The sequence below is a fragment of the Erpetoichthys calabaricus genome, chromosome 6 (genome assembly GCF_900747795.2).
Source record: "Erpetoichthys calabaricus chromosome 6, fErpCal1.3, whole genome shotgun sequence".
In the NCBI taxonomy this organism is placed as follows: domain Eukaryota; kingdom Metazoa; phylum Chordata; class Cladistia; order Polypteriformes; family Polypteridae; genus Erpetoichthys; species Erpetoichthys calabaricus.
In genome coordinates this window covers 29,160,055-29,181,691 of record NC_041399.2, presented here as the reverse complement: position 1 = coordinate 29,181,691, position 21,637 = coordinate 29,160,055, and the positions used below count along the sequence as shown (strand labels likewise).

General features: G+C 39.8%; 1 protein-coding gene across 3 annotated transcripts in view; it reads left to right on the top strand.

Moving 5' to 3' along the window:
• Positions 1-21,637, top strand: part of zfhx4 (zinc finger homeobox 4) — a 221,842-nt gene that overhangs the window by 74,753 nt on the left and 125,452 nt on the right. For all 3 annotated transcript variants that reach the window (XM_028803446.2, XM_028803447.2, XM_028803445.2), the window contains exon 4: positions 21,140-21,371. In XM_028803446.2, the coding sequence (XP_028659279.1) occupies positions 21,140-21,371 (232 nt within the window). The remainder of the gene's footprint in view (positions 1-21,139; positions 21,372-21,637) is intronic.

Here is a 21,637-nt window from a genome sequence, read left to right as displayed (position 1 = left end):
TTCAGCCCCTAGCTGGCAGGTATGGGGGTTTTGCAAATATATGTGGTGGACATCCCAATGGCAATTTGCTCTATTTTTTGGAATTTTTATATGTTTATTTTTGGATATTTATATATTTTATTGTTGTTCCAGTGGTTTTACTTTCAAAAGAGTCCAGCCACAGACTTCTGCAGCTCTGCTCCGTTGATGAGCCAGTCAGATTGAACACAGTTGATAACGTTTAGCTGCCATTGCTTTACACATCCAGTCACATTACACGACATGTCCAGTCATTTACTTCTTTCTAAACCGGCCCATATCAAGGCATAGTTTGTACATCGTTCTTATAAAATATCCTTGCACTGTGAGAAGGGTGTCTTACTCAGGAGTAAAGATGAACGTTGAGTTGGCGTGACTTGTAGTAAGCTTGTCATATAGTGTTGTGGGCCTGAGCCAGACTCTTTTTGGAGTTTTATGCTGTGTAAATCATGTGATATAAATTTGCAGTCCAATTGGATGTTTGGCAGAGCTCTGGAATCACAGAGCTCCCAGGTTCTTCAGTTGACCCTTCTTATTATTTTTTGGTCTTGATTTTTCTATGTTCACTATTTTTTTTTGTGTCTATCCCTGTGTGATGGTTGGTCATGTGACACACAATGTTGTCATCATCCTCCACCTGAGTAAGATGGTGGTGCATCCAAGTAATGGATTGAAGATATATAAACAAGCTTAGTGTGAGAGCGGAACTGGAGATATGAAGCCAGCATTAGGAGCATTGCAGTAGTTTTCTATGATTTTGTGCTTTGGGTTTTGGATTACAATTCGAACAGTTCATTTTGGTCATTTCTACTCTGAGCTGATTCATTTGTGTGTGACAATAGATAGATAGATAGATAGATAGATAGATAGATAGATAGATAGATAGATAGATAGATAGATAGATAGATAGATAGATAGATAGATAGATAGATAGATAGATAGATAGATAGATAGAATAAATATCTATCTATCTATCTATCTATCTATCTATCTATCTATCTATCTATCTATCTATCTATCTATCTATCTATCTATCTATCTATCTATCTATCTATCTATCTATCTATCTATCTATCTATCTATCTATTTGTCCCTGCATTCCTGAGCTAACCTACTCTAGGACACTATAATCAAATAAAACGTAAGAAAATTAACAAACTAAACTTACTAAATAGTGCAGAGTTCACAGATTCCAGCCCCAGTTGGTCTATGTGTTGTGTGACCATGTTTTACCTGTGTCTAGATTGGCTTTCTACGGTTACTTGGCGTTTTTCCTACCACAGTGATCAAAAGCTGTAAATTATGCCATGGGTGATGGTGTAGGTGACTGATGTCCTATACAAGGCTGGTATCTGAGTTTTAGCCAATATTACCAAGATTGGTTCTGACTTCCTGTAAACCTGTGGTGAAATAAGCTACTTAGGAAGTTCACTTCTCTCTGTTTGTGAGATATTTGGTGTCCTTATGGGGTGTGAAACTTTATTTTCATGTAGTGGTCACCATTTACCTCTACTTCTTCTTGAGCATATCCCCTCCACCCACATTACAGTACAACTCTTTACCCCAATCCTTTTTCATCTTTTTCATGACACCTCAGCCTATTTCTCCTAACCACATCACTTATCACACCCAGAGTAATCCCTTTTTCCCAACTTAGCCCCTGTCCCATTCCTCACTGAAGATCTGTGTGTCCACATGTCCACTGTAACATTCTCATCTTCACTGTTTATTTCCATATTGATATTACTTTGGGACTTGTTACTTGTGTATCTCAGTTTTGTGTTACAATTTTGACACAATGTTGTTCATCACAAATAAATAATTCCTGTTTTTTTATTGTTTCATTTATTATTGCAGCACCATTTTATGTTCTCTTTTTTGCACATCTACAGTACATGGTTGTTGGCAATGGCGTTCATTGCTGGTCATCTGGTGGTTGGCAGTGCTGTGTGGCTTATGAACTGAAGATGCTGCTGCGGTAATTATTCAAATCTTTTAGGAAGTCAGGACTTTTTATGTACTTCTTGTAACTTTGAGTTCAGCTTGCATAATGGCTTTTAGTTTTTTGGTTCAGTTGATATTTTTGCTCCATTCCCAGCTATTCTTGATGATGATTTTCTCTTATCTCATGATCCTGATGTTTGTTTCATTTTTTGAATTTGCCTTTCTCTAGTGGTGACAGAACACATACAGTTTACATTTGTACACATTATGGTATATGTTGTGGTGGCTCTGAGGCTAGGGATCTGCACTGGCAATCGGAAGGTTGCCAGTTCGAATCCTGTAAATGCCAAAAGGGACTCTGCTCTGTTGGGCCCTTAAGCAAGGCCCTTAACCTGCAATTGCTAAGCGCTTTGAGTAGTGAGAAAAGCGCTATATAAATGCAAAAAATTATTATTATTATGTTCTTTATACACATATTCATGTGTGTATTGATGGCACATAGAAATCCATTATGGGTTGTTCCAATTAATTATAGTTCATGACACACTGCAAGACTCAATCATCTCATACCCAAAATGTGAATCAAAACGAACTTCATTTAGCTGCTACTGTCATGTAAAACAATGATTGTTTATCGTGTTAGCATGGTCCTGCTTAACATTACGAAATTTAAAAGTACTTGCTTCAGGCAAGTGCTCAAATTTTCCCCCTCCATTTTTGTGTTTTTTGAAACATTCCCTGGGTGTGTGCGCCAGTCTCTATGTGCTGCTTTGTAGAAAATGCCAGAGGTCACTTTTGTCTGCCCTTTTTTCTGTATTTGAGAGGAACTCTTTAGGTGTAATGCACCATGACTTGAAGAGTTCTGAGTTGTAAGAGTTCAGTGTAAAAAAAAATCAAAACTACTTAAGGACTAGCCAGTGGTCAGAAGTAAAGGGTCTTCATATCAGCTTACATGTCTGTAGATTACTGTCTCTGTTAAAGCACTCAATGTCAACTATATATATACAGTATATGTATGTGTGTGTGTGTGTGTGGGCGTGTGTGTGTGTATTAAATGGCTTAGATATATGTAATAGCCAAAAAAACAAATTTGACTAAGATACTAAATCTTAGTGGGTCAGTTGTGTCCTTTCAAACTATCTGAAGGGCCTTTAGCCTCAGGACACAGATTAACTTGTACAGGTTCCTCTGATTTACTTCAGTTTTCAATGCCATACTTGTTTCCCTTCAAACCTTTTTGTTAAACTCTTCTACTGCTCCATTTTCATCTAGCTGGTTGTTCACATCACATTCTCACATTGTGTGGTCACATCACAAGACTCGTGAATTCACTAATTAGTCTTCCCTCCACCCTCTCTGTTTAAACCGACTCTTGACTAGTTTGAGATCCATCATGCACTGGTCTGACTATGTATCCAGAAATTCCCAACTTGAGATCTACAGCCTTTTCCAGTCTATTTTGTGTGTTAGGGTATCTGACAACTTTGAACTGGGTCAGGGTGTTAGTGTGTGAGTAGCCTTTCAATGAGCTGGTGCTCCTAGGATTTGTTCCTACCTGATATTGCTGGGGTTGTTGTTAGCATTTTCATGGAGTTACCTGACTGGAGGGATAGCTGACAACTCTCTTTGTCTATGTACATAATGGTGTTTCAAAGAATTATAAGGGAGTCCTTCTGTCATTTCATAAATGTGACCCCAAGACCCTGCTAGTTCATTTTTGTGAGCTTAGCCATGACAGAAAGGGTAATCTGTTTTACTGTATGCAGGTGAATGCATGTGCTACATAAATCCCTTTTGTGGTTCTGTACATAATGGATGACCCTCCCCTCCATTAATGTCTTGTCTCATACAGGTTGCCCCCGTTTAGTGTTTCTGCACATAAGGGCTACCAGTATTGTTTTTACACTCAACTAGGAATTTCTCCTGTCAGAGATGTGTTCTTCTCTGATGTGGATTCATCAGTGAATGCTTCTACTGTTGTTATTCTTTAAATAAGTTCCAGGATGGAAGAGGCAGAACCTCTGGACAAAACCCAAAAGTGATGTCAGAAGTCATCTCTCGACTCCTCTGGTCTGCAGATAACAAAACAAAAAAAAATGGTGGCCCCTCAGGCACTGGAGCTGGAGGTGTCACTTTACCAGAGCCTTGTAGATGCTGCCTTTGTACATATATAATATTAATATACAGTGAACCCTCGTTTATCACGGTTAATCCATTCCAGACTCAACCGCGATAAATGAATTTTCGCGAAGTAGGATTCTTTATTTATTAATCGAATATTTTCACAGGTAGAGTATAGAAAACCTGTTTAGGACCTTCTAAATATGTTTTTTAACATTATTAGAGCCCTCTAGACATGAAATAACACCCTTTAGTCACCATTTCACTCATATTACCCAATATATTAGACAAAATAAGAGAAAATAAGACATATTAGACGTTACAAATTTCATATTATTATTATTGTTCTGTACATTTAATTACACACACACAGTTCTTACACACAACCACTAACCTATGAAGGCACGACCTCAGGAGGAGAGTCATCAGGTGGTGCAGTATCTTCAGCAGGTGCGTCGTTGTCTTCTTCCGCTGAAGGAGTACTAGGACTAGGCAGTGGGTGTCTGGGTGCGCGGCTGAAGAACATCTTGATAAGCTGTTGCTGGAGCTGTCCTTTCATATGTGTGAGGAGGCTTTTGTAGGGTATTGCCATCTTTGATCATATCCAAGAGTTTCACCTTCTCCTGGATGGTAAGCATCTTCCTCCGGCGCTTAGTTTCATTGTCAGAAGGCTTAGAAAAAGCAGCACGTTTAGGAGCCATCGTGGGGCTTAGATAAAAGTTCTCAGAAAGCGCATGCGTAGTGACGTAAGCGTGTATGAGAAAAAATCGCGATAGAGTGAAGCTGCGAAAGTCGAAGCGGGATCACTGTAATAATATTTTACAAATAATGGGTTGGTCCAGGACTCCACCCACTTTACATACATAGATTGACCATGTGATCTGCAACATAAAGGCGGACTCCCGTTTAGTGTTGTTACACACATAGACTGACGTCACTTATGTTTTTACAAAAAAAGGGCTGATCTCCTCATAGTGGTCTTACACATATAGTCCGACCATGCATAATATTATAGCACATGTAGACTGACTTCCTCTTAGTGTGTTTGGTCTCATTAGCCCAATTAGATGTTCTACACATATAACTTGATCTTGTCCTCGTTCCTAAGATCTACGCTGTGCACATATTAGTACGGGATCAGGTGTTTCAGCCAGTGCATGCTTACCTGGCTTGCTACCATTTAAGTTTTATTTCTGTTTTTAATGGTTGACAGCACATCCTTGTTGTGAAGCAGAAACATATAGGCAAAAAGTCAGAGATTTCTTTTGGTTTTGCAGTTGACCGAATTAAAGTCAGGAAATTCTGGATGTAGGCTTCAAAGCACATTTATTCACTAATTCCGTGTTTGCTTTTGTCCTTAGGTGTGTACACCTAGTTGAGTCGACAGCCTGTTTACAGCCAATTTAACATCCACGTGTGAGCAGTGTAAACACAAGTGCACGCCACCAGCTTTCTTACAGCCCAAATGCACAAGTCACATAAACTAGTGTAACTCATATTGTAACTCTGTGTGGACTTGCACATTTGTGATTCGGATATACAACAGGCGGTCTTGGTGTGTGTTTTTACCTTTTTTTACTCTTTTTCTAAAGTTAAAGTTACAAGTTTTTCCCTGAATGTGTGTGTTTTTTTTATTCTTTATTGTTTTCTATAACAACTAATCTCCCTTCCAGTATTCATTTGATCACTCATTACAAAATTTGTAAATGAAGCAAATTTCCATTTCATAACCTTTTGGGGTCAGTAAGTTAAGGAACAGCTGTCGACAAAGTAGCCAGTATTTGGAAAACTTGTGTTTTAATTTAGATTTAAAAGGAAAGAAGCCCTCCCTCTGTTTACATATTCCATGTGACTGCCTGTTTTCTTAGCTTTTAAACTCTTAGCAAAACAAATACTTAAAAAATGGGGCCATCTACTACAGAGGTCTCATTTGGCGAAAATGTAAAGTATTAAGAAACAAAAAAACAACAATCACACAGCTAATCTCCTGCACATTTACGGTACTGGGAGAACACTGTTGCTAAGCAGCCCAACCCCATAGTGACTTGGTGGGTAGGGGGGAACGCCAAAAAGTACAAATGAGCTGCGTTCGAAACTGTAGTGTTTGTAAGGTAAGCAGCGTCTAGAGTGGTGGCCAAAGTGGGAAAAGTTCAGGGAGTGTTTTGACGTTGTGAGCTGCAGCTTTTTTAAACGGGAATAATTTTACACTTTTCACTTTAAAAAAGCCCAACCCTCTCCACGATGTATTTAACGACTTAGTGCAGCTAAAACCAAATATATTAGGAATGGAAAAACGTAAGCAGAGGACTTGAAAAGGGGGATGTTGTTTGTACATTGAAAGGAAAATTCCCAGAATCATAATTGATTTCATTTTTATAAATGCATGCAGAGGGAGAGAGAGAAATTAAAAAAAAATAAAAAACAATGGAAGAGGTGTGCTTATGTGAGAGATCTCTGGTCATTCTCAGATCGAGCTCCAGACAAGAAACCTTTTAGTGCAAAATTCAGGTCAGTAAATAGAGCGAGGAAAGACAGATTTTAAATCATTGTAATATAAATATGTCGCCCTTTTCGTCCGGAATTTACTTTCTTTCAAGGTAATTTAAAACAGCAGAAATTCATTTCTGTCAGTCTTTGTAATTTTAGGGATTAGTAGAGCGAGGATTAAATGCTGTCCCTTAAATCTTCTATATTGACTAGGAGAGTGAAATATAATATGCAAATTGAACAGATTCATTTTTTTGTTTATATATTGTAAGCTGTACAATTTAGTTCCAATCCACAGGGTTGTAGATTCAAATCCCTACCATTGCTTTGCTAAGTGACTCTCCAAAGACCTCTCCAAAATAAAGAATATTTATTTTTGTAAAATTTATATGCTGTATCTTCCTGGATGGTGTAACACATTAATATAAAATTCCTTATGATGAAATCAGAGCATTCAGAGCATGCAAATGCTGCAAAAACAAAGCAACCTTTGGGCTGAACCTCTTACAGACGATAATTTGAATAAACACAACACCTGCAGTAGTGATACACTTATGAACTTGGAAAGCCGTATGTGAAAATGTGCTTCTGGTTGGAATAATATTAGTTTTACTTAATCTGCTTATTCTAGTACAAAGTCCCAGATAGAAGAGATTATTGCAACATCAAAAGGTGGAAGTGAGGGAATGTGCATGGCATGTCGACCCATCGCAAGGCCCACATCACTCATGAAAACCATAATGCGCCAATTTAGATTCATTGATCAGCCTTACTCCTGATTCCTTGGGTTATGGGAAGGCTGTCACATCCACAAGGATACAGGAAGAATGTGCAGACTCCACACATACTGTCGCTTGGCTGGGTTTGAAACCACTAATTTGCAAAGCACTGTGTCACAACACCACCCTGGAGTAATCCATCCCTCCACCTCTCCATTTACTGAAGTTGCTTAGTTCACAAGTTCTAAGCACTACATTTCAATCACTACTGTCTGTGTTAAAGGTGGCGAGTTCACTTTACTGACTGGACAAACATGGGATCCCTATGCAGGCAAACACCTCCCTAGGCCTGGGTCTGTCATTCCAGTTCTATAGCAGGCTTTCATTAGGAATTCCCAACAGTATTTTACCTAGAGATGGGGTGCCAATCTGTCCAGCACACTGCATTGCCACCTGAGACCCTCACCAGGACAAAAGAATGGAGAGTGAGTGGGTTGAGTGAGTGAATGTATCCCACACAAGAGTACAATACAATACAATACAATGTATTTTTATATAGCCCAAATCACACAAGAAGTGCCGCAATGGGCTTTTAACAGGCCCTGCCCTCTTGACAGCCCCCCAGCCCTTGACTCACTAAGAAGACAAGAAAAAACTCCCAAAAAAAACCCTTGTAGGGAAAAAATGGAAGAAACCTTGGGGAAAGGCAGTTCAAAGAGAGAACCCTTACCAGGTAGGTTGGGCATGCAGTGGGTGTCAAAAAGAAGGGGGGTCAATACAATACAATACAATACACGGAACAGAGCAAATCCTCAATACAGTATAAAAATAAAAATTTTAGAAGTACGGAGCAGAATTTAACAGTAGATGATATCACATAATAAGATTTGGATATATTTAGAGTCCTGGAGACCTCATCCATCAAGCTGCCTCCCCAATTTGGCCATTCCATGGCTGAAACAGCGCTGGGCCAGCCAATCCGATGAAAGGACCCCTCCTTCCCACGATTCCTGCGATCCTCCATCAGGGATGACTTTACCTTAGGCAGGCAAAACAACTTGACAGGTGGGCCGTGGCAGCCACATTTCAGTACCGAGAAGAGAAACAGAATAGGTGAGGGTTAGTATCCAATTATAACTATCATGTTACTTATGTTTTAGTGCTAATGACTTAACAACAGAGATGCAGTCTGTACAGTTAATCAGCAGCTCTAGTCAGGGTGTGCTAAACTGAAGTAGTGAGTCTTCAGGCATCTCTTGTAGTAGCAGGCAGACCATTCCACAGTTTAGGGGCCCTGTAACTAAAAGCTCGACCTCCCATTGTTATTTTATTAATCCTTGGAATCATAAGCAGACCAGCATCTTGAGATCTTAATGTGCGCTCTGGTTTGTAAGTCGTGAGAGAGTCTCTGGAAGATGGAAGCTCTCCCAGCAACATTGGGCACAAGTTGGAAACTGTGATGCCAACCCACTTCTTTCAAGTTGAATCACATACTCGAGGACATTAGTGGAAATTAAGGGGAAATGCATTTAGGGCTGAAGCCAGACAGCACTACCTTATACAAAGAGTTGTGAGAATCTGAAACAAACTACCGAGCCATGTAGTTCAAGTAGAATTTGTAGCCCCCTTTAAGAAGTATCTGGATGAGATATTGGGTCAGTTTAGCTATTAGTTAAATAAATGAGCTTGATGGATGGAACGGTCTCGTCTCGTTTCTCAGATTTCCTGTATTTTTCGTTCATATAGAGGACCACTCACAAAGACATCCACACTTTGCTAATTTAGAGTCAGCAGCTAGTGTATCTTGCACATCTTTGGGCTGTAGGAAGTAAAACTGAAGTATCAGGAGAAGAGCCAGACAGACACACTGCGGATGTTCAAGCTCCACTCTACAGAGATTTAAACCCTGGACGTGTGAGGCAGCAATGCTAATCGCTGTGTCCCCTGAAATAATATCACCTAAGCAAATGAAGATAAAGCAGTACATTTTATAATGTTGTTTTAAAAACATCACAAGAAGAGATCCATTTTATTTTCTCTATAATATAGATTGTATTTCACCCAGGAGGGTCTAATCAGGGCTGGTTTTATTATTGGACTTCTGTATTGCTGGTTATGAACATACTGTGCTCTCCTGCATTTTTTTTTTCTAAAAGTTTGCTAAGCTGTATTTACTTTTTAAATGAGTGAGTAGAATCAGTGCTAACAGCAATCGATAGGGTATTGCACCGCAGATCAATTTAGGTTAGGTCATTAGAAGACATTTCTCACAGTCAGACTCATTCACAGCACAGACTTGAGCGTTCAAAGGAATGGCGTAAAAAGAACATTTACTTGATAATGTACGGGGTTCACAGGCACGCAATAACATTTGCAAATGTACCGTAGAGAGGGAAATGACAGCTGAAAGCAACCGAATGGCTGCCACTGGAAAGGTCATAAGGTGTACATAGTTCATTTTTTTTGTTTTGAATACTGGCCTGGCCATTGGGATTTTACTGCCAGCGTGAAAAACCATACACCAAAAAAATATCATAAAGGCACATCACTGTGGTGACAGCACCATTTCTACTGATGATGCTGCATTTGTTAAGCCTTAGTCCATTTTCTAAGAAAACCAGCCTGTTCTGAGTGGCTGATTTGATGGTTTTTAGGGGATCATGGGGGCCTTGCCATTAGTTAGCATTGCAGCCATGTGACTGCATGGCATTCAGCAGAGCGTTTCCAGTCATCCTCCTGATCAGTCGTTGGACTTGACCGTGTCCTATTTCTGTTTCTCTGAAATTGGATATAAGGAGCCCGACTTGACTTCTTTGTTCAGATGTTGATTGTGCCAGTGTTATTCCAAATGAGAGCCTTTGGAAGGCTATTTAACATTACAGTAGTGCGCAGAGCTTTATTTAGAGGGTGTGGCGTGTAAACTCACCCCACTGCCGCTACTCCCTCAACCCCCCAACCCCCACTGAATTGGCAAAACGTGCTGAAACCTATTTTACTTGGCCGCTGTTTGCCCTGTTGTTATTATTATTAATATTTCTATTTTGTTATTGTATGTCCTAAATAATCTAGCTATAAGGGCTGGATGTTGGCATACGGCGCAGGCCCATAATTACAAGGGACGCCTTCGATGGAAAAGAGGTGAAAGATAAACAGAGCAGACAGTTTTAGGATTCTTTGAAGCCCCCTTCTTGTTCTTTTGGAGCCTCTTAATAACTGAATAGGCCCTGGCTGTAAAGTTGCCGAGACTGCGAAGACAGTTGCTGGTGGAAACTCCGTCGGCCGCTGTTCAGAAGGCATACCTTTCCAGTAAGAATTTTTTGGTCACTTTGCCAACTGCTACACTGCCAATGATATAGCATTACATTTATTTCTTCAGGCTCAATAGTGGTTACTGGTAACATGTGTTTGTAGGGTGTCAGTATTGATGGAATTTTATACCCTGGCCAGCTTCCAGGCAACGCTGGTATGTGTTTAAAATACTTTTAAGGAACAAAACAGGCTTTTGTTGTTTTTTATGCCAGAGGCACCAGAGTTACACCGGAAACTATGATATACTCCGAAAGACATACAAATAAGTAAGTATTACTGAAAAATGTTGATGGATAGAGATAGAGCTTTAATTTTACCTCATAGATGTTATTAAGAAATATTTGTGGTGTTACAGAGTTCCAGGGTAATTATGCCATAGCTTGTTTTAGGTACTTGTTCATTAAATTGCTGATTCTTTAGTTAATGACTGGAAGATTTAATGTTTACATAGAAAGCCTTAATTTGTCCTTGGTACAAAAAGTACAAGAAGTCATTATATTTTCTGCTAATGCAGTATATCTGTAGGGCCAGCAGTGCTTGCCAGGTTTACATAGGAAGAAAAAAGAAGGGATAATTTTTTTAAAGGCAAACGCTAATTGTGCTGCACTCGAAGAGCAGACTGGCTTCCTTGCAGTTTATTGCTTGTCATTACTGTTGGGAGAAAAAAAAACACTCATCTGAATTTAGATAGATAGATAGATAGATAGATAGATAGATAGATAGATAGATAGATAGATAGATAGATAGATAGATAGATAGATAGATAGATAGATAGATAGATAGATAGATAGATAGATAGATAGATAGATAGATAGATAGATAGATAGATAGATAGATAGATGTGAAGGTCATTAGTTGATACATCCATACGTTATATACAATGAATTAGCAAAGAATAGATATTGAGATGAATATATTTTCCTGTTGCTTTCTCTTATCAACTACTAGATAGACAGATAATAAAAATATAGATGAATAAACTGGCATTATTAGATAGATAGATAGATAGATAGATAGATAGATAGATAGATAGATAGATAGATAGATAGATAGATAGATAGATAGATAGATAGATAGATAGATAGATAGATAGATAGATAGATAGATAGATAGATAGATAGATAGATAGATAGATAGATAGATAGATGTGAAGGTCATTAGTTGATACATCCATATGTTATATACAATGAATTAGCAAAGAATAGATATTGAGATGAATATATTTTCCTGTTGCTTTCTCTTATCAACTGCTAGACAGACAGATGATAAAAAATATAGATTAATAAACTGGCATTATAAGATAGATAGATAGATTGATGAGGTATTAAAACAATAAGTAGATATGGAAAAATATATGGATAAACTATAGATAGATAGATGGATAGATTTTCAGTTGATGTCCCTTTACAGCCTCTAGATAGACAGATATGGCATTATTAGCCAGTCATAGACAGATGAACAAGCAGAGCACAAAAAGTTCTATAGTTAGTCAAAAACTAGAAGTTTGGATAGATAGACAAGGTACTATACAGTCGACAGGTCAAACTTTATACAGTAGATAAATATATATATAGAGAGAGACTATAGGTAGATTGTCCTGTAGCTGTTTTATCTCAGACTTTATGATAAAAAGACAGAATTAGGATGAGAAGCCTTATCCAGAGGTGTTGACTTGGCTTTCATTATTTTACTCGCCTCCTCCATCCCCTACACCAGTCCCAGCCCCTGCCAACCCACATCAAACCAGCAGGCAGTGGCCCAGGTGATGTACATTGGCATTCTAAGCTTGGGGCGGGGGGTGGTGGTGTTGAACCTGAGGGAGTAACCGTTAAATAAAATGATAGGTCCCTGCGGGCTGAATTGTTGGTTGATTGCCAAACGGTAATCCAGTACAATTAACAATCAAAGAGTGGAGCGCTCCACATTATTATTGTAGATCAGCTCAGAGCCACCTGGAATAACAGTGCTGGTTTAGGTCACCAGGCTATAACATTTTGAGGCTAACTGCCCTCCTTCTTATTATTCTTTTGAGTTGCAATCTGGGAATTTTGTGGGTGCATGTGAGTAACCTTTAACTGTAAAACAAAGAGGAAGTTCCATCCTTTTCTGAACTTCTTTTTTTAGAACAATCCTGTGAGGGGATTAATTCCTAGAACACTGGGTATTAGGCATGAACCAGCCGTGAATGGGATGCTAGTTACATATTCAAATGAGCTGCCAATTAATTCCGCCAGTCAAACTGCTTGTTATATATATACACAGCGTACTTCATCACAAGGCACCAGTTGCCCATATTTGAGAAGCATGGATAAACCCAACTTCCCAGGAAGAATACAAACAGGAACAAACATAATGTTTATATGCTGAAGCCCAGTGACTAGTCTGGGAATTGAGCCTGGGCCCTGGATGCAGTGACACTGATAAATGGTACACTACTAGGCGGCCCAAGAAAGGAACACAAACTGTGTAATGTATAGGGTGTTTTCCATGTTGAAACGCGTCACATATACAGTTAAAGCCACCTTTTTATATTGAACTTTAAAAATGTGCAGTCAATATGAAAAACATTATATAAGAATAAATAGAAAAAATATTGTATACAAACTTATATACTTGATGTCCCAGCAGTGATTTGCTTGCAATCAAATTTAGAGACTGAATTTTGCTGCCATGTGGTCACCTTTCTAATTTCTCACAGGCCTAAGGTAACTGAAGGACACTTCAGCTGCATCATCTGTATTATTACGTTTTGCTTAATATAGCACCTTTAATAGAGGGCAGCAATCCAGTAAAGTAAATCATGTTACATCCAAAAAGAGGATGTTTTAATACTGTCATGGTCTTGCAAATCACAGCCTTTCTTATATACTGCTGTCAGTCTGGCCCTTTTTTTGCATTTAAGCACAAAACCTGAAATTAAGAGAAAACTCAAGGGAAAGTTATAATAAGTTACACGATGCCACAAACATTTAGATTCTTACAGACTGTATGTAACCACTTACTGAGGCTGGCAGGACAAAAATGGTAAGTTTAAACCTCATAAATCAGAAATCCCTGAGCTAGAGGTTCCGAGCAGCTTGTACTGATGCCAAAAATGTCTATAAAAGGAAAAAGAAAAATACAGCATTTTAATATAGGTCTTAAATAAACTGTCTGGAATTTGCTGATTATGATAAATGAATATGTATGTGTGTATGTATATCTATCTATCTATCTATCTATCTATCTATCTATCTATCTATCTATCTATCTATCTATCTATCTATATATATATCTATATATATATATATATATATATATATATATTTATTTATTTATTTATATGTATATATTTGATATATGAATATCTGCAAATTATGGAATACATTTGTATAAATTTGTATTCAATAATATATTAGTTCAGAAAAGACTTGTTCGTAATGGCTTTGATAGTAGTAGGCACAAGGCAGGAATTGGTACTGCATGGGATATCCAAATGCTGCTTCATACTAGGCTGATCATTCTCACTTTGAGATCCATTCCATCCATCCATTTTCCAACCCGCTGAATCCGAACACAGGGTCACGGGGGTCTGCTGGAGCCAATCCCAGCCAACACAGGGCACAAGGCAGGAACCAATCCCGGGCAGGGTGCCAACCCACCGCAGGACACACACAAACACACCCACACACCAAGCACACACTATGGCCCATTTAGAATAGCCAATCCACCTAACTGCATGTCTTTGGACTGTGGGAGGAAACCGGAGTGCCCGGAGGAAACCCACGCAGACACGGGGAGAACATGCAAACTCCACGCAGGGAGGACCCGGGAGTCGAATCCAGGTCCCCAGGTGTCCCAACTGTGAGGCAGCAGCGCTACCCACTGCGCCACCACTTTGAGATACAAGAGTTAAATTCAGCATCCAGAGAAACTCAAATGGACATGGGGAAGACATGCAGACTCGATATAGACCACCCACATGACACCTGCTCAAAATGAGAATTTTCAGCCACCAGACCTCCTTATCTGCATGTCGTTGAGATATAGCAAGAAACCAAAATATTTGGATGAAGCCCATGTGGTCACAGGGAGAATGTGCAGACTTCACACATTCGGTGACCAGGAATGGATTTAAACTCTGAACTCTGGAGATGTCAAGTACCAACACTGACCACCATGCTTGTCTTCCTTCCACCTTGGATGGAATCCTTCAGTCAACCCAGTCAACCCAGCAAGCAGGACTGCTTAAAATGTACGAAGTAGAGCACCACTTAAGATGAACGCTGAAGCAGGCAGTTTAATATATAGGAAAGAGGATGAGCATGGGAGCCCACTAGGGTAGCCTCACCTTCACTTGGAATTTGATTAGGTGGCATGGATTATTGATCAGAAGGCACCATATAAGCACTGATAATTTGACACAATATAAGGAACCGCAAACAGAGAATGAATCTGAATGAGAAAAAATTAGTAAATGCTTATCAGGTAGGTTGACAAAATGTGGTATTCACAGTAGCAGGTGGGATGGTCTGTTAAGCACAGATTTAGGGTGGCTGGAAGTAAACTGTTAAATTGTGGCACAGTTGGAGATCGAAAGGAGATCCATGGGGTGGAAGGAGGCCGGCTACTGCATAACGTAACCTTCCAAGTGCGCAGAGTTCTTTTCTTCGGAAAGAAACAAAGATATCCGTAATTAATGACCTTGACTCAGTGCCAAGAAAGCTTTCTTCTGACAACTCCAACTTAATTAAAACTTGAAGACGTTTCAATGGCCCCCCGAAAGCCCCTGATGGAGTGAACTCTTGCAGACTCGTGAGAAAATTTTGGAAGTTAAAGGAAAAAGATGTGTGCTACCACTGGTGCCATGACTCTAATCCCTGACAGTCAAAGAATCTATTTAGGCCCGGCCTTTTCTTTTAAGCGGCTCACACCTGCAGGCTTTGCTGGCACTTCCTCTGCACCCGGAGACAGCATTTTTTTTTTTTTTTTTTGTGCCGTGCGGAAGATCAGATAATGGAAGCCCTTGCTTTTGCTTTTGTTTTTGTGCATTGTTCATTAGCCTGTGAGTACCGTAGGCACACTTGATATGCTTCACTTGCCCAGAGGGGGCCGAGCTTCCAGTATGAATGCTTGAGATGGCGCAGCGCCGGCACGGAAAAAGAGTTGGCGGAGCCAGAGCGAGAAACGATAGAGAGAGAGAGAGAAGGAAAGGCAGAAGGAGAGTGATTTTAATGCAAAAATAGTTCAAATTAAAGCCCCCAATTGACAGGACAAGCTGAATGCGAGGTCCCCGCTGTTCTTCACACATCCCAGCTCCAAAGAACAATACGCCGAGCCGGACAGTACTGATTTTTAGACACTGGGCCATGTGTTTTAACTAAGCAGCCCCCTTGACACCCCCTCCTCTCCAGTTAGGGGCTCTTGTTTGATTTAACAAGCTTAGGAAGCCCCACCAGGTATGTCTTGTTTATGATGAAAAGGCCAGGGCTGTTTGTTTTTGCAGTAAGCTTCACCTTTTCCTACCAATTGACCCATTTTGTTAATAAGCCACCAAGAAAGCGGCCCATTCAGCCGCATGCTAATTGCTATAAACAGTTTCCAGATTTGCATAAGAAAACAGGAGTTTAATTTCATCTCCCCCTTTAGAAAGTGCCTTTTGTGTATTGTACACAAATTCCCCTCCCTTCCCCGCGGTCTAACGAAAAACCTGATTAGTGAAGGGGTTTCTTTTTTGGGGGGGGGGTGGGGGTGTGGGATTTGAAGCAAAGCTGCTGTTTTTGTTTTCTTTTGACTTCTGGGTGTTACTTAAGATGTTGAGTTTTTTAACTGCCGACCTAAATGAGGATGGAGCCTGTGCGGTGAAGGAGCCGGTGCTGAGAAGGGAGAGGGAAAAAAAAAATAGCATCAACATGGAAAGCATTGTTTGGAAGAGTCTGGGGTGACGAAGAGGCAGGTGACCTTTCACATCACTGAGTGACAATGTGGGTACGTTGCTCTTGTTTATTTTAGTGCTGCGAGGGTGGTGGAGCAAGCATAGCGGCAAATGTCTACCGGGTGACACATAATGTATGAGTATTAGTTGGAACTCGGAATGAAGCTTTCCTGTTGTAGTGGAGCTCGTCTGTGGAACACGCACGTAAATTTGGGGATTAAAGTATCACTCCAAACAAGAGAGTTAGCATTGACAAGATATGCGGATGTACCTCAAGAAAACAGACTACAGGGGATCCAAAGCACTTCATAGGTGGCAGATTTGTACTTAACCTGATTTAAAGTAACATCAGTGACAGAGAGGGCTCTTATTCTGTTCAATCAGAATGGAACAATAGACACTAAAGAACTTTGCAGGTCTTCCGAAAACAAATCATTACTAGAGCTCTTTAACTAACCGGACACCTTGGCAAATAGAAATATATTCTTTCTTTCTTTTATTCCTTTTAGCAGTATATTAAAGAAATACAATTTGATTAACCCCTAAACTTGATTTAGTAGGTTTGATATCAAATATACCAATATTCAATTAATTACCCTAATTTCTTACATCCTTTCATCCATCAATCCAACCTTGGACCTGGCTAAATATAACCTTATATTTTCTTTAAAATGCTTTTTCCTTTACAAGAGTATCAGGAAGGAGAGCACAAGTAGTTTAGTTAACTGTTAAGCTTTGGGGAAATTTAGGACTCAGTCTTGAGTATTTTGTAAATGATAGATGAATTGGAATTGGCAAGTAAATGTTGGCCTGAATGACAACATACTCGTGATTTTTTTTCTTGATTTCATTTGTTCATATCCATGCAACTTTGAGCACAAGACAGAAAATAATTATGGGTGGGGATGACTGTTCTTTGTATTAGAAACTTGAATACCCACAGCCAATAAAAATTTGCAAGTCAACCTAAAGTACATTTCTTTTGGATTTAGATGTACGTGGATGTGATCACTCCACACACATGGTCAGGATGGAGTAGCAACTGATTTAACTAGTACAGTCAAAAAAGCTGTTTCATACTGCTACAAGGTGATACACATTATTAGCTTACATTTTTGATTATTTAGGTTTTAGGTCTAATTATCCATCCATTTATACGAACTACATTTTGAATTTAGGTTTCAGCAGGAATGCTAGTCCATTACAGAATGCACTCATACCCACTAATAGCAGGGAAATGAACTAGCCTTACATCTTTGTCTCTGGGATATGGTAGGTGACCAGAACACCTAGAGAAAACTCACAGGGAGATCATGTAAAACATACAGAGATAGAAACCAGACTGCGGTTTGAATAACAGCTTCTGGGACTATGAGGAAACAAAGCTAACTACCCCAGCATCCTGATGTACATTGCTAAGTATAAACTCATAATCAACATTAATTAATACACATGTAGAGTTTTGCGATACACACTGCTATAGTATAAGCCAGTAATTGTCAATAGTGCACAGCTTTCTTTCTTTCTTTCTTTCTTTCTTTCTTTCTTTCTTTCTTTCTTTCTTTCTTTCTTTCTTTCTTTCTTTCTTTCTTTCTTTCTTTCTTTCTTTCCTATAATGAATGTTATTTGCTTTGACACATGCTTTGCCTATTTATTCTGGAATAGTTTGAAACCAGTGGAAAGTATGCAGGGCCCCGGAGCACTTTATGGGAAATTTTTGTTTATGTCCATACATAGATGGAGATAATTACTGAGAGACAGAGAGATACTTACAGCAAACACTGCAGATGGGTCTTCTGCCAACTGAGACCCTCTTTCTTCAGAGACCACCTGTCCAGGCTGTCCAGGAGCATTTCTGAGTGATTTACTTGTAAATCATGAGGGGCTTGAACCTCTGCAGCCAGGTCCTTTTCAAAATAACTCGTAAATTGTTAAATGGAGCTATTTGGAAACACACTGGCCTTTATGGACAGCATGTCAAAGTATATGTTTTATTTGTATACCTTTCTTAATGAGAGTTTGTCCAAAGCACCTCATTTGTGTGGTGATCTGTAAGGCTTTCTCTGTAGGCTCTCTTCAGAAGCAGGGTTAGGGAACCATTTTTTTAGATTATTTACCCTAAGGTACAGCATAACAACATATTTCAATAGAAGAATTGTTCAAGAACTAAAAATACAAGGGTAGAAAAATCTGAATTTATTGTCAGAGATCTGCACAATATTATGCCAGAGATTATGCAGATCCTAATTCTTTTTTCTTCTGTGTGGTGTTAACATAATATCTATGTGTTTACAAAAGTTTCTACTGCCAATCAAAAGGTTTTCTGTGATGCTGATTGGTGGCTCTGAGCAGTTAAATCACAAGCTTCCTGGTTCAATTTCACAATGTGACACTGAGATAGTCAGCAAACCCATCTGCACTTCCCGTTTAGAGCAATATTTGTAAATAATCATTCAACCCAGTCTTCTAAGTTCCCTTCAGTAAAGGCACTATATGTCCATTTTCTGAAATGGTCTATTAAAAAAAAAAACCTTCTTGGTTGCAGTTAGCTTCAGAATCAGTCCGAATCAATAAGTACAAAGAGTTGGGGGACCACAGGTTTAATGGTGGGTTTTACCAAAATAGAAAACAAAAATAAAGAAGTTTGGCCAGAGCACTACTGTATACCTAAGAATATATTGTTCATATGCAAATCTGCAATGACTGCTCACTTATGTAGGTCTTGGGATCAGCTTCTGGATATCAGAGGTGTAAATGACAGCATCAGCCCATGTTTCAGTGAGGAAGTGAAGTCATCATAGAAGCCCTGAACTTAAACCCTAATGCACGAAGTATGTGATGATAAATATATATATATATATATATATATATATATATATAGAGAGAGAGAGAGAGAGAGAGAGAGAGAGAGAAGAGAGAGAGAGAGAGAGAGAGAGGGAGAGCCTACCAATGGTATAGTTGTGTGCATGAGTTATAGCAATAGTATTGTGCTCTGTCCAGAGTTGGCTCCTTCCTTGTGGCATATGGGGACAAGAATACAAATAAGCTGCCTGTGGCCCAGAACTGGTGAAGTGGGTTTCAAAACAGATGAATGAATGGATGAAAATTCCTTCACTGTGCAATTGGCCCCACATTTCTCAGCAAAACATCGCACAGAGCATCACACTGCCTTCACCGACTTGCGTTCTTCCCCTAGTACATCCGTTTTCCAGATAAATGACATGTACACACTTGACCAGCCACATGATTCATCAGACCAGGCCATTTTCTTCCATTGTTCCATGGTCCATGCTCATGTGTCCATTGTATGGGCCAGTATGGACACTCTGACTAGTCTGTAGGTACGCAGCCCCATACCCAGCAAGCTGCAATGCTCTTTGTCTTCTTGACACCTTTCTCTCATGGCCAGCGTTAAGTATTTCAGCAATTTGTGCCCCAGTAGTTGTTCTGTGGGATTGGACCAGACAGGCTAGCCTTTGCTCCCCACGCTTGTCAATGAGCCTTAGGGTTCTTGCCTCTCATTCATCAATTGTCCTTCCCTGACTCACTTTTACTTGGTAGTGCATACCCAGAACACCCCACAAGACCTACTGCTTTAGAGGTGCTCTGACCTAGTTGTCTAGCCATCACAATTTGTCCCTTGTCAGAGTCCCTCAGATCCTTATATTTGCCCATTTAACCTGCTTCCAACACATCACCTTCAAGAATGGTCTGTTCACTTGCTGCCTAATATATCCCACCCCTTGACAGGCATTGTAACGAGACAGTCAGTGTTACTCAGTTCACCGGTCAGTGGTTTTAATGTTGTAGATAATCAGAATTTATAGACCTTTTTTTGGGGAATCTTGAATTACAAAATACATACAAGTATTCATTCATCCATTTTTTAAGCCACTTTTCTGGACTGGAGTGGTGCTGGTATAATGTATATATTTTGACATTTATTATATTTATACAGTTTGTAAACACAGTTGCCCATCCATGTAGTTGCTTAGGCACTGGACTGAAAATCAAAGGTTGCCAAGTTGAATTTGCAGCAGCTCTTCATGTGACTCTGGCACATTGCTTAACCTGACTAAGCTCCAACTGTAAAGAGTGCGTGTACCGTAGCCCTTTTTGGAAATGTGCATTGAAATGGTATGCAGCACAGAAAGGCATTATTATAAGGCAAGGTTTTGACCAAAAAAAAAAAATCCTAACTTCAATTTTGAAATAAATCCTGAAAGACACTTGTTTTAAAGTAATTCATTTTGCCATGTTTCCTGTGCTTTTTGCACATTGGAAACCTGCTTTTGCAAATATGATTCTCTGTCAAGCGACCTTGAACTCTGTTGATCTGGCTTGTGCTTATGGTAGACTAACAATAGGTTTCAGTTCACGGCTGGGAGTCACGTGATTGCCCTGTGTCGTCAACACAGTGTTTACTGGGACACGTGGGCTACAAAGTGGAAGTCTTTGAACGCTAGGAAGTATAAGCGAAGCAGGATTTCTGGGTTGTCTCATGTACTAATGTGCTCTTAACTTCCTTCTCACAGCTCAGGGAACCTTATAAAAACACTATTAAAAAAAAAAAAAAGCTCAAGTCCAACCCCCAACTTTTTTTTCTCTTTTTTTTTTTGTTTTCCAGCACTTGCAAAAGCAGGAAAGTGCCGTGAACTCGGAGTCTTGCTACTACTACTGCGCCCTGTGCGACTACTCCACCAAAGCCAAGCTGAATCTGCTGCAGCACGTCCGCTCGGTGAAGCACCAGCAAAGTGAAGGACTCCGCAAGCTTCAGTTGCATCAGCAGGGCCTGGCACAAGAGGAGGACAACCTGAGCGAAGTTTTCTTTGTCAAGGACTGCCCGTCAAACGAGTCTGGTAAGTGGAAGCCCCCCCCCCCTCCAAACAACCAACTCTGCCCCTCCTCCTAACCCACCCCCAACCGCCGGACGGAACCCGCCCTGTCGCTCCCGAACTCTGAGCACGTCCTGCGATGTAAAACATGCCGGCCTCTTAATCTCTCCGAAATGAACATGCTGTTCCCATTAAGGCTTTCTTTTTATATCAGTAACATACACAGTCCTGCATGCGGTGACATCTTTAGCAGGCATGCAGGAGGTTATGAAACTCTACCTTGGGAGGAT